The sequence below is a fragment of the Marmota monax genome, unplaced genomic scaffold, assembly GCF_021218885.2.
Source record: "Marmota monax isolate L192 unplaced genomic scaffold, Marmota_monax_Labrador192_F-V1.1 WCK01_AAM20220418_F8-fsc00053, whole genome shotgun sequence".
NCBI lineage: Eukaryota > Metazoa > Chordata > Mammalia > Rodentia > Sciuridae > Marmota > Marmota monax.
In genome coordinates this window covers 5,959,671-5,972,376 of record NW_026693153.1, presented here as the reverse complement: position 1 = coordinate 5,972,376, position 12,706 = coordinate 5,959,671, and the positions used below count along the sequence as shown (strand labels likewise).

The following is a 12,706-nucleotide window of genomic DNA, read 5'->3' as shown; positions in this document are numbered from 1 at the left end:
GGCGCGCCGAGGGCAGGGCTGGCTCTGGATGGGGGGCGAGGGTTTGGGTGCGGGAGGCCGGAGGCCGCGCTCCGCCGAGATTTCCAGGTGAAGGGCTGCACAACAACCGGTCTGTCTGGGCGGAGCCGGGCGGGCGGGGCGAGGGCGGAGGGCATATTGCCTCATCCTGTACATTTTACTGGAAACTGCGCATCCGGAGGAGGGGTCGGGAGGAGGCCCCGGCGCCGCCTATGGCAAGGCTGGGCGCGGCGGCCGGTTAAATAGCCCGGCAGCCCGCGGCGCGCCCGTGCCCGCTTCGCCCGCCGCGCGCCGCCGGTAGGTCCCTGGTCAGTCATACCGCGGCCGCAGGCAGCCGTGCGCAGCGAGCCAGTGGCGCAGGTGTCGGGGGCTCAGAGCGCCGAGCCCAGGAGCATGATCGTGGACCAGCTGCTGGACGACAGCCGCGGCGGAGAGGGGCTGCTGGACTCGGCCGGCGACTGCGGCCTCATGACCAGCCCGCTCAACCTGGCCTACTTCTACGGCGCGTCGCCGCCCGCCGCCGCTCCGGGCGCCTGCGACGCCGGCTGCTCATCGTCTGGGCCCTCGGCGCCCGCCTCGCCCGGCTCCGACTCCTCCGACTTCTCCTCCGCATCGTCCGTGTCCTCCTGCGGGGCCGTGGAGTCCAGGCCGAGAGGCGGCGCCCGCGCCGAGCGCCTACAAGGTACCCGCCTGCCCCGCGGGGTGCGGCCGCTGCGCCCAGGTTGCTTGGGGTCCACAGGCCCGGGAGGGCGGGCATCACTGCCCGGATGGGAAGGGTCTTGGCTAGACGTGAGGTGCCCCCTGCGCCTATCTTAGCAGCATGACTTAAGCACATTATTCATCATTTATTAGGCGACTGCTGGATGCCTTGCCCTGAGCCAGGCGCCTTACTTCCCATTAGCTCCTTTGACCTTCTGCGAAGTCCGGCTGCGGTCTACCTGGCCTCGGAGTTTGAAGCACCTGGAGTAAAGAGCTGACTTCAGAATGAAAGATATTAGATTAAGATCTCTCATGCGCACTCCCTTCTTCTCTCACTTTCGGCATCCCCCCATACCCTATTGAGTAATAATATTCTATGTCGAGGTTTGGGGGTCTGATGTAGGTGTAATTTTCTTGTGGCAATTTTAGTAAACAAGTGCGGCAGAGGATAAGGCTTTGTGAACTGTTGAAAGTCATGACTTATTTCTTCCTAAGCGTGGTAATTTTAAGTAAAAGGATTTGACCATCAAAGAACAGAAATCTCTCTTAATCAAGATGTAAGGAGAAGGTGATCTGAAAAACAACACAAGTTATGCCTTTAGTTTGTGGTGTTGGGGAGTTTCGGAAGCCTGCCCAGAATTTTGTGGTCTTGTTTTTTTGTGTGCTTTAAAATGGATAAGCTCTATCTAGCAAAGAAAGGCATACAGTTTCCTTTCTTCGGTTGTAAATTCTTTTTCTTTCTTAATGAACCGAGTTGCATAATTTGGGGGAAAACAGGATGCGCTGTGAGTAAAAATTTAACACCTAGATAATCTTAAATGTTGAAGTCTTATTGGCATGATTTTAAAAGAACATCTCTTTTCAGTGCTTTCTACTGTTAGCCATCCCTCTTTTCTTTTTTGTTTTAAACGGTTATTTTTCATCTAAAATTATTTAAATAGTGATTTAAGCCACAGTATGTTAAGAGAGTAGCCCATCTGAAAATTGTGTATTTGTGTATTAAGGACCTTTTCTGAGGTCCTTAGGACCTTTGGCATTCCTCTGGCTGAAACTTTATTTTCCTAATTCTTGGTTTCCCGCACAGCCTAGGGGGATTCCTGAAAGTGCATTTTTCTCCCTGTGACGTTCAATTGCTAACTGCTGTCATTACAGAGGAATGTTATGTTAGATTAGGGCAATTCTGGTATTTGTTGAAATCTCTAAACTTAAATGAAGCCCAAGTGATTATTTAATTTGCCTCATCCTTGAGCTGTTTACCTCATGTATTTAGTATGATATATATATTCAAATTATACATTGTTTCTTGTCTCATCATCTTAATTTTACCCACTCTTAACAGGGTGGCCAGGTTATTCATTTCCTGACTTTTTGAATGGTTTGTCTTCATCACATTTCCTAAGAGGCTATGATTAGTAGTGGCCAGAAGTAGAATACTATACTTCTAGAGTAAATTTTAAAGTGTGTTCTGAAGTTTTAATGTGAAACAAGCATATTTTCTTTTTACTTAGAAGGCCTATGTAAGCAATTCTGAAAATACTTAATGAAAGGAAATCCTGAGTATGTATGTGAAAAATGTGTTTAAACTTAGTAAATTTAAGCAGCTTCCTTAGTACAGTTGGATTGAGGGAAATCATAAGAAATCAATATAAGCATTATTAATTGTTAGGCTTTTGGTACACTGGGATCTTCGGAGGAAGTTGTTTTGTACTTATTTGTTTTGTGTCTTCTTAGATGAGTGGAAATTAATAGACTTTTACATTTCTATGTGAACATAAAGCCTTTGGTTTGAAAAGCTAAAAATGCACCATTTATTCTCTGTTCCCTAAGTATTTTTTACCAAAGTCAAGAATAATTAAAAATTATTCTAGAGACAGACTTAACTTGGGTTTATCACTGCTGGCTCCAGGGATCCTGGACATTTTTTGACTGAGCTTTCATTGCTTAGGGTGCCTAGTACGGAGCACTATTAAGCAACGAAGAACCCTTGAGAAGAGCAGGGTACTGACACACAAGGCCATTAACCAGAGAGAGTTGGAAAGGCTTTTAATCTGTTGCTTGGGAACTTTATACATAAGGCAGGTAGCTATACTTTAGGGATTATTAGGATTTGTGTCTGTGACGAGGTTTAATTGGGACATGTTTTGCTTTCTTTAAACAGTTGAGCCCCATATGGGGGTTGGCAGGCAGCAGAGAGGACCCTTTCAAGGTGTTCGTGTGAAGAACTCAGTGAAGGAGCTCCTGCTACACATCCGAAGTCATAAACAGAAGACTTCTGGCCAAGCTGTGGATGATTTTAAGGTGGCATCTAGTTTTCATTCTGGGTGGGGTTGAAGGAGATTGATCTGTTAGGATAATTATTTTTTACTAAACTAGGACAGTAAGTCACTTCAGGTTTTTCATAAATGACCAAGTTTACAGGACAGACTATATTTGTCTTGTTGTCTGCTGTATTTCTATCATTTAATCCAGTGCCAGGCGCCTAGGGTGTACAAGAGAAATTTAGTGAATGAAAGTGAAAGCAAGTTAGGGACAAGGAAATAAATAGGGTTCAATTGAAGTGGAACATTGATAGGAAGGAAAAAATCAAAGGGTCTTACTGATTTCATCTTGACCTGAGTTGAACTAAGATGAAAGTGTAAATGGAGAAGTTGAAAATAGAATGAAATTGAGATAGAAAATAAATATTGATATAATAGCCATATTAGAGATTTATGGTATGCTATAAAGAGTGGTAGAGATAAGTCTTTATTGATGTGTATTAAGCAGGAAATCATTTTATATATACTAAATTGGAATTTTTTTCCTTATAGACACAGAGTGTGAACATTGAACAATTCACAGGTAAGAGTAATTTCTATTTATAATTTGATTGGGGCTGTAGAGTTAAATAATGGTGATAATGGGTAAAATTTATAAGTAGAATGATCACAGGTTCCATATCCCTTTTTTGGGTATAGAATTGAAGAACACAGTATCATATAGTGGGAAAAGGAAAGGACCTGATTTTCTGTCTGATGGACCAGCCTGCAAAAAGTCAGCTCTATTTTTGGTAAGTATCTTATTTTTTCCTTCTGAATACCCTTTGAATATCCTTCCTGGAATAATTTTATTATTTAAAATTTGTGTGTGTGTGTGTGTGTGTGTATGTGTTGGGGATTGAACCCAGACTCTCTACCGTTGAAGTATACCCCTAGCCTCTGGAAATTTTTTAGAAGGAAGTGAGTGTGCAAGTTGAATTTTCTCTTTTCAGACACCACCTCAAACACCAACACCTGGTGAGAGCATGGAAGATGTTCATCACAATGAATCCAAACCAGACAGCAGTGCTGATCTGCTTCAGAACATTATAAACATTAAAAATGAATGCAGCCCAGTTTCCCTGAACACAGTCCAAGTTAGCTGGATGAGCCCTGTGGTACCTCAGAACTCTCCCCAAGAGCAGTGTCAGGACTTCCATGGAGGGCAGGTCTTCTCTCCAGCTCAGAAATATCAACCATTCCAAGTCAGTGGCTCCCCACAAGTGATGGACCAGGCTTCCCTGTACCAATATTCTCCACAGAACCAGAATGTAGAGCAGCAGCAGCAGCAACAGCATTATACCCACAACCCAACCCTGGAATATAGTCCTTATTCCAGAACTTCCCAGTCACCCAACTATGAATCAAACCTCTTTGATGGTCAAGAACCACAGTTCTGCTCAAACCGAAGTTTTGTATCCCTTCTAAGTGGTCATGGGGAATCTGAGAATATTGCTGTTCCCCTTCAGCCTCCCCGCAGTGTGCAGCAACCAAGTGATGCTCACCTGCAGAACTTCAGTGTGATGCCCAACAGTGCCTGTGAGGCCCTGGGGGCGCTCGATGCAGGCCCTGCCTCTTTAAACACTTCCCTGCCATTCCCGAACCTTATGGGAAACCAGATGAACACCACACAGTTAGGGAAGTCATTTTTTCAGTGGCAAGTAGAACAAGAAGAAAATAAATTGGCAAACATTTCCCAGGATCAATTTCTTTCAAAGGATGCAGATGGTGATACGTGAGTATCCTTTTCTCTCGTGCTTAATTGGGTATGCCACACTAGTTGGGACTAGTGGGCATAGCATTTTTCTAGAATATACCAGGTTATAGCTTGGTGGTTGGTTAACCAACAACAATTTAGGTAGAAACTGCTGTCCAATAGCTAATATTTCAAGGAAGGATGTGCTTTTTTTTTTTTTTGGCTGAAATAATGAAATATATGTGTCTTTGAGTAATTGGTTTTGAAGGCCAGCGATACTATGTTTATAGAGCAGAAACAGATCATGACTAGGCATAGATGGTGAGTTGATTTGTAGACTGAATCCTGATTTATCTTGATGTCTGTTTGACCTTGGGCAAATTATTTGAAATACCCGCCTATATTTTTTTTAAGACTCTTTTGAGAACTTTTTAAAAAAATCATTTTAAGCACATTTATTTAATATGTCGTGCTGAGGATTGAACCCAGAACTTTGTGCATACGAGGCCAGCACTCTGTCCACTGAGCTACCTCCCCAGCCCCTGCCTCTATTTCTTGATGTATAAAAAGTAATACCCACTTCATAGGGTTTTTATGAGTATTAAAAAAATAATTTAAAGCAGTCAGCAGGGTGTTGGGCAATCTTCTCTTATTTCTGTTACCTTAACTTATCCTGTTAGAATTTGGATGTGTCATCCACTTTGCAGAAAAGATCAATTATGCCCTGTAATGTTTTATTTGAATGCACTATTATATCAAAAAAAGGATGAGAAAGATTTTTTTTAAATGAACTTAGTGAAATCGGATGAATTCACCTATTTTTCTTTTCTCATTCCCCCAGGTTCCTCCATATTGCTGTTGCTCAAGGGAGAAGAGCACTTTCCTATGTTCTTGCAAGAAAGATGAATGCGCTTCACATGCTAGATATTAAAGAGCACAATGGACAGGTGAGGATCTGAAATGGCAAAGATACTGTCATGGTGAAGCGATTGATGACTGTCTTAAGTGTACATTGTGTCAAAGCTCAAGATCAAGAGACTTTAGTTAATATTAACTTTGAAATATTGACTTTTTGCCACCATCAACCTTGACATTATTAATGTTAACTTTGTAGTTATTGACTAAAGATTGAGTATAATTAAGCCACACCCTAAGCTTATTTTAATTTCCTTGTTTTTCTTACTGTGTCTGATTGTTTGTTAATAGGATTTATTTTCTCTGTGTGGGTTTTGGTTCTCCCCATAGTTTAGTTTCACATTCTTTGTTATAGTGTTACATCTTTAAAATATATATATATTTTTTCCCCTGAATGTCCACAGAGTGCCTTTCAGGTGGCAGTGGCTGCCAATCAGCATCTCATTGTGCAGGATCTGGTAAATCTGGGGGCCCAGGTGAATACCACCGACTGCTGGGGAAGAACACCTCTGCATGTCTGTGCTGAGAAGGGCCACTCCCAGGTGCTTCAGGTAAGAGGCAGTGACTTCCACCATCACAGGGCCAAAGAGATAAGGCTTAGATATTAGAAGTTGCAAGTAGGTTGCTTGTTTCAATAATCTGTTTTGAGTTGATTTATTCTTTTCTTAGGAATTCTAGTAGATAAGTGTTTGTGTTCTCATCTTTTGCTAACGATGTCTGTTTTAAAATTTTGTAGGCAATCCAGAAGGGAGCAGTGAGGAGCAATCAGTTTGTGGATCTTGAGGCAACTAACTATGATGGTAAGCAACTGAAATCTTATTGGATTAAGAACCATTTGGAGGGCTGGGTGTGGTGGCACACACCTGTAATCCCAGCTGAGGCTGAGGCAGGAGTTTCAAATGTTCAAGACCAGCCTCAGCAACTTAGTGAGACCCTAAAATAAAAAGGCTGGGGATGTAGCTCAGTGATAGCACACTTGGGTTCAATCCACAGTGTGGGTAGGGATGAAAGGGGGAAGAACCATGTGGAAAGTAGGGCCCTTAAGTTCTAAGGGTTATTAAGTATCATACTAAGAAGGAAGGAAGGTAATTAAAACTAAAATGTTCTTTAGGTAAAATTAGCACTAAGGCCCAATGGAGGGTCTATTCAGATTTCATTACTAGTTTTTGTGAAGCCCCTTGATAGGCAATCTGAGAGGTCATCCTTAAGCTTTTTAATTACAGAGCAACCAAAGAGTTGACAAGATGCTTGACCACTGCTTTACTGTCCTTTTCTCCTAGGCCTGACTCCCCTCCATTGTGCTGTCCTGGCCCACAATGCTGTGGTACATGAACTCCAGAGAAATCAACAGCCTCATTCACCCGAAGTTCAGGAGCTTTTACTGAAGAATAAGAGTCTAGTTGACACCATCAAGTGTCTGATTCAAATGGGAGCAGCAGTGGAAGCAAAGGTAAATTCACAGAAGAGGTTTGAGATGAGGTCGGGGAGAAAGGTGGTTGTAGCAAAAGACCTTATTCCCAAGTACAGATGAAAGCAATTTTTTTCTTCTTTTTAAATTAATGGAGTGAGTAGCAATGTATGGATAGTTAAGAAGATTATATTATAAAGGATCCTTTAATTTGCTTTCTTGATCTGCTTGTATTCTGTGGATTATTATCCAAAAAGATCATTTAGCTGTGAAATAAATTAGTCTTCGAAAGGAAAAGAAAATGCTTGAAATTGATGTTGTCATTTAGGCTTTCATTTGCATATTATGACAATAAAGAGAGTGCTTTTGGTGGGGGTTTCTTTATTGTAGGATTGGGCTTAACCATTTTTTTTTTAACAAGCCCTTTATATTTTATTGTTAAATAAGCTGTTTGGCCTTTCCAAGCATTTGTTTTTTAAGCTGTGACTATTTTGTTCTTTTTAAATTGGAGGTTTGTTTACTGAATATTTCCTGGGGGGAATGCCTACATCATAAATCATTTGGGCATTTGGGGGGCTCACAAATAGAAAAACTAAGAGACGTGGTTCATGATAGCTGTCCTTGGTACCACAAAGTATAAAAATGATGATATATAGCAAAAAGCTTACTGATATAATAATGATACAAGGGTAGATGGTGATGAGAGTCAAGTAGATAAATTATTAGGAAATTTAAGAGGAATGAGATTCCATTTAGCTTGGGTTTCAGGAAGACTTTGTGTATAAGAGAACATTCAAAGTTAAGTCTCTAAGGCTAATTCAGACATTTGAGAGACAGGATAAGAAATGTATTTCAAGCCTTGGTATCTGGATTTTCATTTTTTTCTCTTTTTGTCTTTGACAAGGACCGTAAAAGTGGCCGCACAGCACTGCATTTGGCAGCCGAAGAAGCAAATCTGGAACTCATTCGCCTCTTTTTGGAGTTGCCTGGTTGCCTGTCTTTTGTGAATACAAAGGTGCTTTTAGAAACCTTCAGTAACACCTGAGTTGAAGTGACCTTTGTCACACCTTCTTCAAGTTTTCAGGCTCTTTTCATGAAAGTCCCCCTTCCTGATGTGAGTTATTTCATTTCTTTGTCTTCAGGCTTATAATGGAAACACTGCGCTCCACGTTGCTGCCAGCCTACAGTATCGGGTGACACAGTTGGATGCTGTCCGCCTGTTGATGAGGAAGGGAGCCGACCCAAGTACCCGGAACTTGGAGAATGAACAGCCAGTGCATTTGGTTCCTGATGGCCCTGTGGGAGAACAGGTGAGGGAGGAAGAAGAAATACCTTCAGGCACTCTGGTCTGAAACAAAAGGAGATGGATGAGGTTGTTCAGGTTAAGGCCAGCTGGTGCTCCTTGGGTAGGCAGTGTCCTTGTCTCTCAGTAGTCAGTATGGCACTTTGGAGTTAATAATTTTGTTTCCAAAGGAAGGGTAAGAAATTTGAGGGTTTATCCGTAAAGTGGTCAGGTCAGGTGAGATAGTCTCCTTTTTTCTTTCCCCTGACATAATCTTGGTTTTAGTATAAGTTCAGAATGGTTCAAGATTTGGAAGCTGATGAAAGAGGAGGTACTAAGGTTCCTGTAGTTATCAAGGCAAGAGATTCTTAGTTTTGTAGCTATGAGCCTTCAAATATTGTGGGATTAAATGAGTTCACATCTGTAGAGTGTTCAGGATAGTCCCAGGCATATAATAAGTGTTCAGTGAGCACCAGCTGTTACAATTATTTCTATTCAAGTGATATTGCAATAAGAAGTGGAAAGGCTATAATGTAACTTAGAACATAGAAATGTTTTATAAACAAAATTGTGCTTTACTCATCAAGTGTGGTTTATATTATCATTGGGGATTGAATAATTGCATGAGTGGATTTCTAGATAATAAGAACTCACTCCTTTAAGAAATTAAAAGATTTTTGATGGAAATCTTCTCCTGTGGGGAATGAGGGTGAGTTGGATAGTTCATCACATTATTAATTAAAATAAGATATATGAAATGCAATTTAACTTTCTTTGATTTCTGATTGTCATTATGACCATAACGATATCATAACCCCTCTGTAAGTTAGAATCTCTATAGTCTGTAGCAGATTTTATGTATATCACTTAATATCTACAAATACTTTGTAGTATATTCAGCTGTGAAAGTTGGTATTTAGAGAGGTTCTGAGGACAGGAATAATCATTAACTAGTGCACATCAGAGTGCTAAGCCCAGGATTTGCTCTGCCTTTCACTATTGTGGTGTGCACTCACATAACAGTGCTCCCAGGGAGCATTGAGGTGTGGAGGTTCATTTGCTTCCTTAAAAATGTTCTTAGATTACTCTCCTTTTTGCTTTTGCATTATGTTTGTTGGGGAGTGGAGAGATCTGTCCCCTTGCTTTTATTGTCAGACTATCAGTTAAATCCCCTACCCCAGTTGTCATTCTTCTAAAATTGTTACTTCTAATTTGTTGGGGTTGAAAGACAGATAATTGGTTTAATAGACCAAATCACTAAAATCAAATCACTAGCCTCTGAATGAGCCTGAGGACTTTCATGTGACCCATAAAATTATGTGTAGATGCTTTATTGAACACTTTGATATCATGACAGCTGTTTTGACTTGAAGGGTGCTAAGGGAGACTTGGCATGCATTTTATTAGGTAGTTTATACTTTGCTATTGTTAAGAACTATAACTTGTTGAGGCTGGCTTCAGGATAATTGAGATATTTTAATATATCATAATTACAGTCATAATTAAATATTTTCATAAATAACAATTCTAAATTTGTGAGGAAATATTCTATTTTAGCTGTAGATTTTCAACTTCATATAATTTATTTTTCAGATAATTAAAACAAATTTTTAATCATTATTTTTTAGCTTTAGGTGGACACAGTATCTTTATTTTATTTCTATGTGGTACTGAGGACCAAACCCAATACCTCATGCATGCTAGGCAAGCACACTACCACTGAGCCACAACCCCAGCCCCCAATTATTCAGATAATTTTTAGTGGAGATGTTTGATTTGTCTTGCACTCAAAGATCACTATAGGAGTTCTTAAATAAGCTTTAAAAGGAGTTGCATTTTTTAAGTCACTTTAATCTTTTTTTTTAAATGTCTTTCTAACTTATTGATGGACCTTTATTTTATGTGTTTATATGTGGTACTGAGAATCCAACCCAGTACCTTGACATGTTCTAGGCAAGTGCTCTACCACTGAGCCACAACCCCAGCCCTTTAAGTCACTTTAATCATGACAGATATTTTGCACATTTCTTCTTCTTTTTTTTTTTATTAGCTACACATGACATTACAATGATCTTGGCAATTCATACATTTGAATCATTGGGGTATAATTTCTCATTTTTCGAATTGTACAGATTGCAGAATCACACTGGTCATAGCGTCACCTATATACATACATCAATCATAATGTCTATTCTATTCTGCTGCCCTTTTGATCCCCCCTACTCCTCCCCTCCCCTCCCATCATTTCTCTCTATCCAATCTAATGTGACACACTTCATTTTTTTTCTCTCCTCACAACATCATACATGTATTCTGTATAACGATGAGGGTCTCCTTCCATCTTCCGTGCAACTCCCCTTCTCCCTCTTTTTCCCTCCCACCTCTCTTCCCTATTTAGTGGTAATCTCCTTCTTATGCTCTTCCTCCCTATCCCATTTTGAGTCACCCCCCTTATATCAGAGAAGACATTCGGCATTTGTTTTTTAGGGATTGGCTGACTTCACTTAGCATAATATTTTGCACATTTCTTTAAGGAATGCTATAGAGTATATAAGAAAGGAATTAAACTCTGAATAAAATATACCACGTGACCCTCAACAGTAAACCTCACAAATCCTATTTATTTCTCTTGCAGATTCGACGCATTCTGAAGGGGAAGTCTGTTCAGCAGAGAGCACCACCATATTAGCTCCACTGACCTGGAGCCTGGTCAGCAACACTCACTGTCAGTTAGGCAGTCCTAATGTATCTGTACATAGACCATTTGCCCTGTATCGGCAAATGTAAGTTGTTTCTATGAAACAAACATATTTAGTTCACTATTATATAGTGGGTTATATTAACACAAAGAAGAAAACTATCTAATTTCTCTTGGCAGATTTACATATTTCATACCCAGGTATCTGGGATCTAGACATCTGAATTTGATCTGAATGGTAAAATTGCCTTCAATTAACAGTAGTTTTTGGGTAGAAGAAAACTGGTTTGTGGCATAAGGCATCACTTATGTAGCCATTACTGGTTCCAGGCAGGTAAATTTTAAACATTTCTTTAAGAAAAATGAAAGAATTTGAAAGGTGGAAAAAAATCTGGATATAGTGTTGAGGCTTCTTATAGTCTGATGCACTACCTGTCATTGTTATTGGTGTTGGTGTGTCTCTAGTCATTGGACTAGATGGAAGGCATCTATGGTTAGGATTTGATCTTTGCAAACTGTATATAACTGGTTTTTTTTTGTTGTTTTTAGAAATATTGTACATATTTGACCAGTAACATGGATATTTGAAATGTTAATCAATAAAATAGAAATAAATAATTGAATTAATAAACAAGTGTATTTACTTTTAAAAAGGAGTGCTGTTCCTAGCTAGTCTTTGTAGATGAAGCAAATGTGGGGCGGAAAGAGCCATGTTTAATTTGTTAATATGCTTCTTATGCATTGAAATGAGACACTTTATTTGTACATTATTGCATGCTTTTGAAGAGAAGCTCTTTATGGCTCACCTTCTAGAATTTATAATTTTACATGATCTATTGAAATTTTTGCTCTTAATCTTTATAGAAACAACAAAAAGTCAAAATAGAAACATATCTTCCTCTTTTCTATTGTCAAATAATGATAATGTGCCATGATGTTTATATTATTCAGAAGAAAACTTTATTTTTTAGTAATTTTGATTCTGTTAACATTTTGCTTACCTCTGGCATGCCCTGAGGAACACATTTGGCTTTAATTGTTTCCTAATTCTTTGTGATAAATTTGACTCATTAAAAAAAATCTTATTTTAATAAAAGATAAGTCTGATAATTGACTTATTGTCTTTGTAGCTTATACTTACATTCTTTTAAAAAAGATACCATTAGGATTAATCATATTGTTTGACTCAGTATGTCTTGTGGACAAAAGTTAGGTATAGTCACTTGACATCTGTAAAAAATACGAAAAACACTTGCATGATTTTAAATAAACATTAATACATGAATGTTTGTCTTAAGGATATGCATTTTCTTTTCCTACTGTCTTATTTATATTTCTGTAGGCAGGAAAAATACTATTAATGACTAATATAAATACCTTTAAATTACTTAATATATTTTAATTTCAATTTTTGAGAGCATGTTTCTAAAGGTATGTAAGATTTAACAACAACAACAACAAAACCCTCATCATTAGTAGAGATTTATTAAGTTCTGAAAATATCATGGAAGTTTAATAGATACTGTGAAGCTTATATGGTTCAAAAACCCAAAAAGCCAGTGGGAGCAGTGAACACATGAAAAACAGTTTGGGGATTACCAGTATCACCATGAGAGGGATACATCTGGGAGCAGTAGTACATGGGGTTCTTCCCTTTCCCAACATAACATTTCAACATGTGGGAGGACAAATA

The 12,706-nt window shown here is 39.4% G+C and overlaps 1 protein-coding gene across 2 annotated transcripts; it reads left to right on the top strand.

The window, feature by feature from the left end:
- The first annotated feature begins 280 nt into the window (after positions 1 to 280).
- Nfkbiz (NFKB inhibitor zeta) lies at positions 281 to 12,298 on the top strand. Of its 2 annotated transcripts, none has more exons than XM_058582889.1 (12): positions 281 to 700; positions 2,876 to 3,015; positions 3,534 to 3,558; positions 3,675 to 3,766; positions 3,968 to 4,749; positions 5,552 to 5,657; positions 6,030 to 6,176; positions 6,362 to 6,425; positions 6,906 to 7,075; positions 7,938 to 8,048; positions 8,176 to 8,343; positions 10,951 to 12,298. In XM_058582889.1, the coding sequence occupies exons 1-12, from the start codon at positions 412 to 414 to the stop codon at positions 11,002 to 11,004; spliced, it is 2,148 nt and encodes a 715-aa protein (XP_058438872.1). In that variant the 5' UTR covers positions 281 to 411; the 3' UTR covers positions 11,005 to 12,298. The 2 variants fall into 2 exon arrangements, with proteins under 2 accessions (XP_058438872.1, XP_046311255.1); XM_046455299.2 differs by having other exon boundaries at positions 3,528 to 3,558.
- Positions 12,299 to 12,706: the final 408 nt, after the last annotated feature.

Coding starts and splice junctions, on each gene's coding strand:
- Nfkbiz (XM_046455299.2), top strand. CDS start 412: ATGATCGTGGACCAGCTGCTGGACGACAGCCGCGGCGGAGAGGGGCTG. Junction 3,767..3,967: donor AAAAGTCAGCTCTATTTTTG/GTAAGTATCTTA, acceptor TTCTCTTTTCAG/ACACCACCTCAAACACCAAC. Junction 5,658..6,029: donor TTAAAGAGCACAATGGACAG/GTGAGGATCTGA, acceptor GAATGTCCACAG/AGTGCCTTTCAGGTGGCAGT.